Source organism: Thamnophis sirtalis, unplaced genomic scaffold (genome assembly GCF_051295495.1).
Source record: "Thamnophis sirtalis isolate CommonGarterSnake01/CBP01778 unplaced genomic scaffold, rThaSir2_p1.2 scaffold_8, whole genome shotgun sequence".
In the NCBI taxonomy this organism is placed as follows: domain Eukaryota; kingdom Metazoa; phylum Chordata; class Lepidosauria; order Squamata; family Natricidae; genus Thamnophis; species Thamnophis sirtalis.
Genome location: NW_028261388.1, coordinates 32,598,869 through 32,612,450, shown reverse-complemented (window position 1 = coordinate 32,612,450; position 13,582 = coordinate 32,598,869). Strand labels below are relative to the sequence as shown.

At 33.6% G+C, this 13,582-nt stretch overlaps 1 protein-coding gene across 1 annotated transcript in view; it reads right to left on the bottom strand.

Moving 5' to 3' along the window:
- Positions 1–4,282: 4,282 nt before the first annotated feature.
- The window catches only part of ZPLD1 (zona pellucida like domain containing 1), a 48,068-nt gene continuing 38,768 nt past the window's right edge, over positions 4,283–13,582 (bottom strand). Inside the window, exons 5-10 of the mRNA XM_014055540.2 lie at positions 12,793–12,890; positions 11,019–11,099; positions 8,996–9,167; positions 6,288–6,396; positions 5,347–5,376; positions 4,283–4,591 (exon numbers count right to left, since the gene is read on the bottom strand). Coding sequence (XP_013911015.1) covers positions 4,413–4,591; positions 5,347–5,376; positions 6,288–6,396; positions 8,996–9,167; positions 11,019–11,099; positions 12,793–12,890 — 669 coding nt within the window. The 3' untranslated portion in view covers positions 4,283–4,412. The remainder of the gene's footprint in view (positions 4,592–5,346; positions 5,377–6,287; positions 6,397–8,995; positions 9,168–11,018; positions 11,100–12,792; positions 12,891–13,582) is intronic.

Genomic DNA, 13,582 nt, shown 5'->3' with positions numbered 1-13,582 from the left:
TGGGATCACCTGTTGGTCTTATCTAAGTATTAAAAAAGCCTGTCCCTATTTAGTATACAAGCACAAACATCTGAAATTCAATTCACTTTAAATTAGATTAAATCATTTTGGTTTTTGTTTCAGCATCAGTCCTTTTTGTGTGTATTCTTTTGTACCCTTACTCCTTTAATTACCTTCAAAGTTAAGTACTCAGGCCAAAAATGTTATTTACTCTTGACTTAAAGACAAATCATATTACTTGACTCCTATTCAAAATGCAAGATTTGTATCATATGATAAATTTAGACCCAAATCTTTCAAGATTGAAAAAGCAGAATTGTCATTTAAAGATACAGAATTTTAAAATTTAGTACCCTGTGCCACATAATTTATCTCTTCCACATATTAAATGATTACAAGACTTATGATGTAGAAGTTACAATTGTGACTAAATATACAAAACAGACAAGAAAACAAACATATAACTCTACTGAATAAACCAACCCAGTATTCTCACTCAAAGCACAAATGACCAAGCTCAAAAGTTCCTACTTAGGAGAAAGTTATTGGGTTCTGAAATTCTGCTGTTAAACAATGATGTTGTAATACCTAGTGTCACATGACCACACCAACTTACAACAGCAGTTCCCGAAGTCCAAGTTCACATTGTTAAATAAATCCCATGCAATTGTAATGTCCCACAGTAGCATGATTGCCATTTCTACCTTCTGCCAGGTCATATTGACTTTGCTTGTTGGAAACCACAATGAACTTCACAAATGGCAGTTATATGATTGAAAGTACCATTGTGACATCATAATTGATCAGCTGCCAAGTGCATGAATTGCAAATACATGACTACAGGGACATTGTGACCCCCTCAGGTATCCATCATAAGTGGGTTTTTTAATGCATTGTAACTTTGAACAGTTACATTATAAGTGGGCATTAAATGAGAAAAAACATATATGTGAAGACCTAGCTCTTTGGAAAAGATTTAATTCTGGGAAAAGTGTAAAGAAAGAGAAGTAAAGGATAACCAACAGCAAAATGGCTGTGCCATTGGAAGGCCTGAAGGACTGGGTTAGCAATAGGCTGTGAGACAGAAAATCTGTCTTTATGATTGCTAAGAGCCAATGCCAACTTGATGGTACACAGTCAATCAACCAATATACAAAAATCCTCATTTATACTCTTCAAATCTTAAGATAATAGGTACAGTCTCTGTATATTGCTGGAGCGTCATGTGATCACCAAACTGGAAGATATTTGCCTATGGCTGTTGAACAAAGACAAAGCACCAGCATTTTCTGATATTATTTTCCAAATGACTTTATTAATCATATTTTACATGTGATCAGACCTATACCCTGAATTGCAAGTACATGTTTCTGAGGTATTAAGATTGGAGAAAACCATGCACAAGTTTCATGTAAAAAAAATACAGTTTAGCAGGTACATGACAGGTTTTTTTAATATCATGATATTCAAATAACCCTGACATTTTCTGTACATTCAGACACCCACACACAACGTTGTTTAGGGCAGTATGTACAGTACAGTTATATAGTTTGCCCATTGTGATGTTGAGCACAGCTCCAAGTTGTTAGCATAAAATTGACATTCAAATTACATCCTATATGCTAAGATGCATTCTGCATTATGTAGCCTATGACTGGCATACACTGTCACATATTTTGGTTTACAGTACAAACTATCTCTAAATTTCCATTCTTTGATGCCTGATATTAAAAACTAAGCCATTGGCTAATAAAGCATCAAAACTCTATATGTTTTGAGACTCTAACTTTAATTGGTTGAGAATTCTTGAAATTGTAATCCTAAGACATTTGAAAATTTTGAAAACATTTGAAAACAGGTTCAGAAAGACATACCTAAAGTGTATCAGAGTAGTTTTAGGTGTAAAGTTAAAATAGTAATGATATTTGGCTTTGGCCTGTTGTTTTCATTCTTTTTCTTAATTAGTGCTTTGTTCATAGTAAAAAGCATATTTTTTACATGAAAAAATAGATTGTGAAAGAATTAATTTACTCATGAGACATAATCCACTTCAGATAGTTTAGAACAGTGTTTTCCAAAACTTAGCAACTTAAAGATATTTCTACTTCTAGAACTTTCCAGACAGCATGCCGAGTTGAAGTTGACACATCTTTAAGTTGCCAACTTTGAAAAACACTGCTATAGGTTGAGCAATTAAAATCACATATTTCAGATCATAATTCAGAAATAACCTCTAGACTTCAATTTCTAGGATTGGTGTTAGAAACAGAAACTGATAATTGGTAGCATGTCAGAGTCCAACAGCACTGAGACTACAGTGTGCTACTACTGCTACACTACAAGCCACCATGCAGAAATACTCACAATACAGCAAATTGCAGTAATGTTTTGCTAGATTTTCAACAGCATTGTGGGGATTTTAAATGGGCGATAGTTTGTTGTTGCTAGCATCAGTTGCCCATGAATGGGAAGGGTACCAATTTAGTTACATTCCACTGATATTTACCACTGATCCAGGAAATAGAAACAGAACACCTTCCAATTCTGTTTTGATTGATATGATCTACATTTACTACTGATTTTTTTAAATCAAAGATGCAAAGTAGAACTGGATGATAACATCCAGTACCTCAATTTTGTTTCAGCTCTAATGTTAAAGGTAAATAAAGATTCTGTCAGTCAATTTAATGATGATATCAGGATTATAAATTAAGTTCTATAGGATTATAGGATTATAAATTAGTTCTATAACAAGTATTTATGTGAAAGTTCACTAAACTTCAATTTTTCTATAATCTTAATATATTAATGTAGGGAGCTAAGTTAAAGCCGGCCACTCATTAATGCAGTGTGCAGGCGACTTTCTTTAAGCTTAATTTGCTGAACATGTGGAGGCTTATCCAAACGTTTCCTTTATAAATATATGCAAGCCATTCCTTCACATTTTGAAAACACATTAAAGGTTTTGTAGAGCAATACACTGTGATATAAACCAATTTGATGAGCTGTAACCCAAAGTTTCATATCTAACCAAGAATACATCCTGTGTACAAAAGTTTAAATTACCTTACTGTAAATAAAAATGAGAATCATAAATCTTACAGGCCCTTTGCTTTCCTTCCTTAAATAGTAGTAAGTTTGGACAGCCTTTGGTAGATTGTTCCATTAATAATCAAGAAAATATTGAGCCTAAGTGAAAATCTATTTCACCATCCTAGAGATAGGATGTAGAAGAGAGCAAGAGAACATGCAACTAAGTAATGTTCATCAAATAAGAAGTGAAATATCATTTTCTTGTTCAAAAGCATTCTCTTGGCTATTTTATGTTTCACATTATCCTGCTCTTGAAACATCTCCAGAACAATCCCTCAAGAATTAATTAATTTTGAGTGGAATAAATGATAATAGCAATTTCCATGAATGGAAAAATAAAGAACCTTCATGCTTCATTAACCTACTGTATGACAGGTTCCATTAACAGGAAAGGAGAGGATGGGGAGAGGGAGAGGGGATGGGGAGAGGGATGGGAATACACTATTTCTACTGGTTTCCTGCAGTTGATTATTTGGTTTAATTGTATATAGCTGATTACAGTAAAACAGAACAGAAGAAACCAGTTTTAAAAATAGGGAAACAACTTTCAAACAATTCTAAAGGGGAAAAAAGAATAAGAGAAGGATGTTGATGCCCTGTCCTGCCTACACATATTCAAAACAATGAAGAGTCTCAATCCATATTATTGAGTTTTGAATTTGCAACATAAATTATTTAGTTTAGGCAAAGTACAATCAAAATATTCATTGTTCTATAATAGATGCTATGCTGAAACAAAGCAAAAGATCTCATTACAACATTCAATCTTATTTCCCAAGCTATTATAAACATAATCACTTTTTTATTTTGGTTGTTCTGAAGTGTTTTGTGTTGCCTGATATGAATTCAAAATTGTATGTCTATAATTATATAAAAACCAAAAATATACGCCTCTAGAGATATGCATAAAAAGTTTTAACCCTGTAGAAAGTAAGTACAAAAATTATCTTTTCTGAAAAGGATAATTTAACTATCCTTATCCTATAAGGATAATTTACCTATCCTTTAAGTTTCATAGCATGCTGGTTTATATAGATGTATAGATTTAGACAAGGATTTGCTTTATTTAACCTTTATGATTCAGTTTTTATTATCAGTTATCCCGCTGGCAAAACATCAAAATACCTATTCTTTCACATACAAAGTACATCAATGACAGAAAACAACTACAGTGCTAATTCTATTACTTATTATCTATATAATAGCATAGCACTACTAGAAATAACAGGAATCTGATAACAATGAAGTGATACCTTGGTGACACTTTAAGGCAAATACATTTTATGGCAATTGGAGAATGTTCAAATGATTTGTTCCTTCTAATTGAAAACTGGATTTCTTACACCACTCAAAATAAGGTTACTGCTGTGCCCCTTTCTGTAGAAAAGGAGAAGGGATAATACACAAGAAATGGTGCTGATAATTCCTAGAATTACTATTCCTGAAATCAATGCACTGGTGACTGAATTCAGCTGGAAAGAAAATCCATTTGGACTTCCTACAAAGGAAAGGAATAGAGCAGAAAGTTAAAATATTTTGCAAGGCCTGAGAACAATCCAGATACATATATTTGACTTCTCAATATTCATAATTAACCCTATGCAGGATCAGTTATAGAGATTTCAGAAGAAAAGAGTCTGAATCAAAATAAAATGCATGTTGTTTTGTTGATCACAAAATAAACCTATCCCAAAACCAAAGGTGCCTGTTTCAACAGCACTATACCATGAATTCTAGGCCCAAAGGAACTGCGTCCTCAAAGTGTGTTCTCAAAGAAGTCATTAATCTCATTGCCTCTCTAGAATTGGCAGACTTTATTCCTTTCCACAGTTTTCAGTGTAATAGAGTTTTTAAAAGTTTCTGGAGGTAAGTCAGTGAAAAAGTGGCCCTGCTTTATTGGTTTCATCTCGGTGCCTTCTTTCTTAATATTTGGGCATATCCACATTTCCACATCATTTTTTTCCCACCCTTTCCCATGGAATGAAATCAGAGATATATCTGATCATGATATAATGTCTGATCACTGTAATATCAACAGAACTATGATTGTCTTTTTAAATGTCATATGCTTTTCTAAAAATGGGATGTAATAAGCTTTTAAAAGCTATCCAGAAAAATTTGGATGTTTTACATTTTATGTCATTTAAATTAGGAGAAAATGTTGCACTATGTCAGCCTACAGTAAATACAAAGTATTTGACTAGGATACAATTCAAATATTTCTTTTAAAATTACGGGAAATGTATTGCTTACCGAGCTGTGAATTGTTGGTTGGGATTTCCTCTGTATCAAATACAAAAGTAGATTCATTTTAATTTGAAGGTATTCATTTTCTTTGTGCTTGGACACAATCATTGACACTTTAAACAGGAATAACTATCTGTCACCTCAAATCTAAATTTACATTTACAAAGATATTCATCAAAACAAAAATTTCTACCAGGTTTCCAACCAGAAAACTTTCTATCTACAAGGTAAAAGATATAGCCATTGTTCCAGTATAGCATTCAAAGTAAAATGCACTGGGATGAAATAGGAAAATAAAAATATGGGCTTTTTAGTTGCTTTATTGCACCCACATAAAACTTAAGTTGATGACTTAAGAGATGTTGAATAACTGCAATGAAGATCCAGATATATTTATGTAGATTCTCTGCATGATTCTGATCTCTGCATAATCTGTTTTTTGAATCTATGAGAACTATGCAAGCAGTTCCAGGTTGAGAACATCCAATTTACAGACAACTTTGAATGGGCTGCCTATTATTAAAAATGATGGAGAGTGTTCCGTTCCTCTTTTCTCAAACTAATGAATCTGTGAACCTGCACAATTTAAATCTGTTCCTCAAAGCAAAATGAAGTCCTTGCTTCTAAAAGCAAAGAACCCGCATTGCTTTACATTTCTTCATTCCTCTAGTGGTTTTAGAGGCTTCTACTCAAGTTATGCTTGAGTCTTGCAAAACCTTCTTATAATTACGACAATTGTCAAACAAGGCTAAATAAAGAAATTTGTTCCCAAGAAAAACCATCAGTCTTCTCCTTCATGAGGAGCATGTGAGTCAAAATTGCCTTACGTATGACTACATACCTAATCATATGAGAATTAAACAATCAAATACAAGTGTTGAATCTATTTCTTGAACAGAAAACTTTCCATTTATATTTTAGACATCATGTAGGATGATTGTCCTTACCAGTTCTCGTAATTATCGGGCCAGCAGATATTACTGCACTTCCAGAAATGCTCTGAGGTGTCCAAGTGGTTTGCTTCATCACATCTCTTTTTTTTCTATTACTGCAGGCCTAGAAGTTTCAATCAAAGTAATTATGATTCAGAACAGATAGAAATAATAGTTTTCTTTGGTGTTCTATTTTAATTTGTATATAAACTGGACCTTTAAAAAAACAAAACTAAAAGCAGAACCCTCCTGCTTAAAAAAGCTTGCTTGCACTGAAACATTGGAAACCACTAAATATACTGTCATTCATTCTTGGTTGTTTTTCTTAACATATTCAGAACTTATTTTATTGTATAATGGTTATATATTGCATGAGGAATCTCATCAGTGGTGGGTTCTGGATCCCATTGCAACCAGTATGGTGCAACGGGGCCAGGCGTTCACCACATGCACGCACGCAGCACACACGCAGCATGTGCGCAGCATGCACATTCGTACTTACCACCCATGATGCTCCATGATGCTCCAGCTGTTTGGTGGAGCATCGCGCATGCGCCATATGCTCCATGCACGTAAGCCCTGATCAGCTCAAATACAGGTAAGGAGGGTGGATGGGCTGGTGGGCCCTCCAGAGCACCATACTGGAATGGTACCTGGTGCTCCCAGCAGCCACCAGTACGCCCATACCGGGGCATACCAGTCATATCCGACCACTGAATCTCATCTAGGAGGTTTTTCAAATTACTCCACATTTGGTTGGAGAATAGCAGATGAAATTCAGGCTACTGATTGCTTCTTTCACTAATTCTTCACTGAAAAGTCTCCATCCAGCAGATACTTCCATAAAACCTAAGTAGGAAATTATTTCCATAATCTTACACTCGAATGTCCTCTGTATGTTCCAGTCTTTGCTGAGCTGTTTCCAAACCCTTCAGAACACAATTACCCTCTTTATAACTTACATTATTCTACGTACTCAGAAAATCTATTTTAAAAAGTTGGTCAGCACCTCAGCAGAACTTGGGGGGGGGGGTGAAAACTTAAAATAAAAGATTAGAGAAATATTCCCTAGCTATGGAATGTGTTGTTCAAAAAATACTTCTTCTCAGTTGGAATACTTAGAAAATTAAAAAAATCATCAGCAATGAATATTTGAAAATATACAATACAAAAGTAGAATCAAAAGGTTGGGATAACAAACTGGCCCACCATGGAGTCTCTATAATAAAAATGCAATATACCCTACTATAACAGTTGTTAATTACCTGGATTACTAAGGAAAGGATATTAAACATAAAGGGATGTGGTTCCAACAGATTCTAGCAAGTAAGCTTAGGTAAAGGTAAAGGTTCCCCTAACACAAATGTGCTAGTCATTTCCAACTCTAAGGGCCAGTGCTCATCTCCATTTCAAAGCCAAAGAGCCAGCATTGTCCAAAGTTGTCTCTGTGGTCATGTGGCTGGCATGACTAAATGCCGAAGGGCCACATAATGCTGTTACCTTCCCACCAAAGGTGGTTCCTATTTTTTCTAATTGCATTTTTACATTCTTTCGAACTGCTAGGTTGACAGAAGCTGGGACAAGTAACCGGAGCTCACTCTGTTATGCGGCACTAGAACCGCAGAACTTTCCGATTGAGAAACTCAGCATCTTAGGCACTGAGCCACCATTTGGTATCTTATGCTTATTAATTGTTTAAGCATAAGAAAGGGGAAAGAAAGCTCAGGCTGAGTCAAAGGAATCCCTTGGCCCTGATGTACTCCAGGCAGTCCTGTGATCATTCTAAATAATAAGCACCTTTAAATAAATAAATCTAAGCTAGGTGCAAAAAAGCAGCTAAAAGTATTAATGTTACTACAAGCCTATTCTAGTTTGGCTGAGAAAATAAATCTATACAAATTAACTTCAATTGTAAACTTAAATAAATTTAACTTAACAAATATTCACAGAATCCAGCTTGGATATCTTTTATGCAATTATTGGGTAAAAATAGTTCATAAACTGAAATACTGAATTCAAATTGACAGACTATTTTATCAACAGCAGGTTTGTTATTTGATTCACTATGGAGACATTCTACCCACATATAAATAGAACAGTTTACTTTAAACAGAACAGCTTCCATCTGGGAAAAAGTTGAAATAATAATACTATGAGGGATGCTGCCTACCTTTCTAAATGAACATATGTTTCCTAGAGCACAAGAGGAAAGAGGAGTAATTTTTCCCATCCTACTTTGGGCAACTCAAACACTCCTTGTATTCTGAACATTGCTCGGTATCATTGATTATATCTATTTTTTCAGCAATTCAGGAATTTATATAAAGTATCTCCCTACATTAAGTTGATTTTATTTTGGATTTAGTTTTTCTCACCATAAGCTTATTGGAAGATGAATCTAGATTTTAGGTAATCATATTATATACTGACTTTCACATCACTCTTTATAATTAATAATTTCCCAAGCCCTACCTTTCAGTTAAATAAATAATGTGTCTGAGAGTGGAAGGAATCCGCCGGGAACAACAAGATTCACCAAAGCTAACAGAACTCAGTTTGATTATTTCATCTCAGTGTAACTTCCACATTGGAGATTCATCTATCATTGAGAGTGTGGATTTTATCACACACTAGTCAACTACTTTCTAAAAAGATTATCTATTATCACCCATTAATGTTAAGCCCTTCAAGTTGCACCATTACACAAACACTCTAAAACATACTGGAACAAGAAAGGGGCAGTCATCCGCTCTGCACAACTTTGTGATACAATGTAGAAAAACCGCAGACATTTTCTGGTTCTTATGTTTCACAAAGCGGAACACCTCAAAAGAAAATCGGCCCATTTGACTCTTCCCATTTTCAATTATAGTTGTCTGAGGGTCTTTGTCACAACTGAAAAAAGAAATAAATGAAATTAGTAACTTTCATTGCTTGAGAAATACATTAACAATACTACATTTTAGAAATTCTTGGCATTACTTTTCACACACTTTCTGCCTCTAAAAAAAAGCCTGACTTGGATATTACCTAGAGTTTTGACATAAGGAACATTGATTTCCATGACAAAGCATATATTATACATTTAAATAAATGAATAAACTTCCTTTTGAACATACCCTATTTGTATTACCCTATTAACTATTTCAAAAGTTTAACATCAAACATCTTTCAGATATAAATTGCTTGTACCATATGGGACAACTTGTATTGCTACAGCAACTCATCCTTAGGCCAAATATAAATTCAGACTATGAACAAAATTAATTAGCTTCATAATTTAAATATGAATTGACATAATTCATAGTTATAGGACTTATATATACAGTAAATAAGAATACTCTACATTTTTCACAATTCCCTACATCTCACCATCAACATTTCCACTTAAAATGTGTACATATATTAAACAAATGTTGTCCCAAAATACCTACATTCCCGCTAATCAAGAAAATTATGGCAAAATCACATATGAATTTTCAACATAGTCCTCCAATATCTAAATAAGATTTCTTTACATCTTCATGTTGAGTATTTTTTTAAAAAAAGTTGGGAAAACTTTTCAGAAAGCAAGAAAGGTAGATTCAGCAATTTATGAAAGACACTTGTTCAGTTTCTCACAGCTGTTTGGTAATTCTTGTTATCCATAAATATTTCCATGATACAGACCAATTCTTGTTGAACATAACAACAACAACTGTTTCATCTGAAGTAATGCATGACAAAAATTATGACCAGATTTACTGACAAATCAGAACAGACCAGGAGATAGAATGTTGGGTTTGTAAGGAAATTGTGTGCAAGCAATGCTTATCACAGAATGCTACTCAAATGTCCACTTAACTCTGAAGCAAAAATAACACTATTTATTTTCATTTATAAATTTTATCTGCATGGCCATAGGTATGTGGGTTTTTGATTGGACATGTTCATTCAATAATGTGCAAGAATAATACTGAATGATTTTAACCACATCAATCTGTGAGAACTGTGGGAAAGAATAGTGGTAAATCATGCATACATCAATATGAGATATGAATACTATTTTAAAATACAAAATGAAACAAATGACATTCCAAGAATTGTTACTGCAGAAAGTCTTTCTTCAAATATTTCTTTTTTCTTCACTGTGTGGTATTATGCATTAAGAGAGGTCTGATTGTGGACAGAGTTGATTATAATATTTGATGCTAAGCATTTAACATCTGTGTAAATAGTACTAAAGCCTATAGTAAGACCATCTTAAAACAGACCAAAGTATAAATAATGGCCTAACAGCTATAAGGGGATTGTAAACAGATATAAGTACATTGTTGCTTATGTTCTACCATAAATGGAATTGAAATATACACTTCCTCCAGTACTGGAAGAAATATATACTCAGTGTGACTTGTGTCCACTTATCATACTATTCCCCATAATTTTTTCCTCTGAATATAATGCAAATTGGAAGCCATCAATTGAGAATATTTGCTTAGAATATATTTATTGATGAAGGCAAATAGAATAGGTTAGACTTAGCAGATAGCCATTATTTATATGCATATTTCTGCACTGATTCCAAAGATTCAATTCTTCGATATGCATTACTTATTATATTAGCTGACATTTTAACAGTGTAAATAATTATTAAACTAATATTGTATCTAAGCAATTAAAACTTTTGAGTTGACTTTTAAAACAATATATTTTATGTAATCCATCACAATCATGTAAAATATAAACATGATGGTTAAAAATATCTACCTAAAGAAGAGATCATATCGCAAATTGTCATTTGGATTTCCAGATGGAGTAGTGTAGCAGTAATCCATCAAAACATTCCATCTGCCAAAGAAAAACAATTAACAGTTAAAGAAACTATTTCTCATTCATTACAATCTTAAGTGTATTTACTGTCTTTTTAGTAACTTACAACATGTGTAACGTTTTGGGGTAAAACCTTGCAAATGGATTTGCACAATATGTTTACTTAGGTAGGGTTTTTTTTCGTTTTTATTTATTGTTTGTTTACTTTCTGTGACTTAGCAAGTTCCAGAGCAATTGGTTAGGTTATGGTTCAATGTGTTGTATGAGCCCACAAAATGAGTAATCACATTAAGTAATCATGTTCCAATATCTAAGGAGATGCCACAAAGCAGAAGAGGCCAACCTGTTCTACAAAGCAATTGAAGGACAAGAAGCAATGGAGGGAAACTAATCAAGGAGAGAACCAACCAAGAAATAAGGAGACATTTCCTAACAGTGAGAACAAGTAATCATGGACAGCATGCCTACAGAAGTTGTGGGTGGTCTGAAATGGTATAGGGCTGCCTGCTTGAGTTGGGGGTTGGATTAGAACATCTTCAGTGTCCCTTCCAACTCTATTATTCTGTTATGTGTTTTAAGTGAATGTGCCCACTAAAATCCTCTGCCTTCTGAGCAAGATTTTTTAAAAAAAAGAAAACTTCAGCCTAGAAATGGCAGATATCAAATAGTAGTATTCTGCTAAAAATCCTATCTACTACTCAGAAAGGAATCTATCTGCCTAAAGATTAATAGATATGTGCATCACACAATTCTACATTTTAGCTATACAATGTTTATTTTTATTCCCTATAATCTATTGAGGTAGATTCTGCTTTTGAACATACAAGAAAATAACTGAAAAAACACCTCTAGATTGTTTGGTTCATAAATCCTACTAAGTCATAATATGGGTCTAAATTTGATATGATGTGAATTAACTAGCCATTCTATAGACAAACCATTGTTTACAGCTTAGGTTAATTTGTAAGCCCAGACAATGATCAATATCCAAAACTTTAAAATAATGTAAACTATTAACCAATTCATAGTGACTGAGTACAGATTTTTGACAAGCCCAAAGAAAAGCTCCATTCTGAATGTCATATGTCATATGCCTAAACTATGTGCTCAAGTTCTTTATACATTTGAAGTAGTTAAAGCTGTCAATTCTTATTTAAAGAATTGAAGAGCATATAATGGAAAATAAATTTTGCCTGATATCCTGGTAAGTTAGAGTTAGTTATTCTGGGTGAGCTAAGCCAGTGATCTGCTTTTATTCAGTGATTATGCTTTTATTCAAACAGCATTCAACTAAAGACCAACCAGATGCTTTGGTCTTCCTAATGATCTTGAATATTCTTAATCTTGGTTAGATTTCTTCATTGCTTGTTTTGGAGAGTTCTTGGGAGTTTGTTTGTTTGTTTGGTGGCTGGTTGATTGGTTGGTTGGTTTGTGTTTTGTAGCTTAGCAGTTGGATGAACCTAGACCATCTAGGTTTTCTTTATGTAACTCAATCCAGGACCAATCATAATAGCAAAGTACAACAAATATGGTAAATAAAATAAAAAAATCTGACTCCTTAACAGCAATGCTGGATCAACTTAGAAAACAACTTAATCAATAATCAGGCTCTTTAGACATAATTTGTGAATTCAGCCCATGTGAACAACTTCATAAGTTCACAACTCATGCATTAAATGCAAAGCTAATTTATTATTATAATTGGCAGTACCTTCCATCCAGGTTTGTTGCTCTCACAGCTGCAAAAACTTTTGTTTTTAAAGGTAGTCCTGTGTTAGGTATAATCAGCTGTTGGCTGTAGGTAGAGTCCTAGATAATAAATGCAAATATTGTAGCAATGTCATAACATAGAAGTCACAGTGAAATTACAGAAATCTAAAATGTAATATTTTCTAATAGAAAATAAATAAGATAATTCATAGTTCTCTGCAAGGCAAGGAACGTTTAGTGCACACTACTTTAAAATATCACTGGAAGTCCTAGGAATTTCTCTCCTCCTAGGAAGGGGAAATAATGTTGAACCAAGTGTAATTTATAATTTGTTTATACAGTTTTCCTCAAAATTGCTCCCCCAACACCTTTTTATCCACTTAAAAGCAAACATAATCACTAACAAAATGACTCTAAAGGGACTATTGAGAAAAATAGTAAAAGAAGTCTAGACTGATCTTATATTTCTTTCTTTAAACAGTGGTTCTGCATGCATTTTTCAGGGGAAAAGTTGTAGCCCAGATTGGTAGGTCCATGTTTGCAATAAAAAATTTAATCTGGCCCATCACGTAAGACACAGATCCATGATGATTTTCTCATTTGTTACAATCATTTTAAAATAAATGGAACTTTTGCAAACAAATAGCTTTTAGCTTCAACTGATTTACATGGTGTATTTGGCACCACCTAAAACTGAAACAGTGCACTGACATAATTCAATATGACCAAATGCACTTGCATGAATGCACTTAATATTGTAGTTTATAGGGACCATATGTCAGAATTTTTAA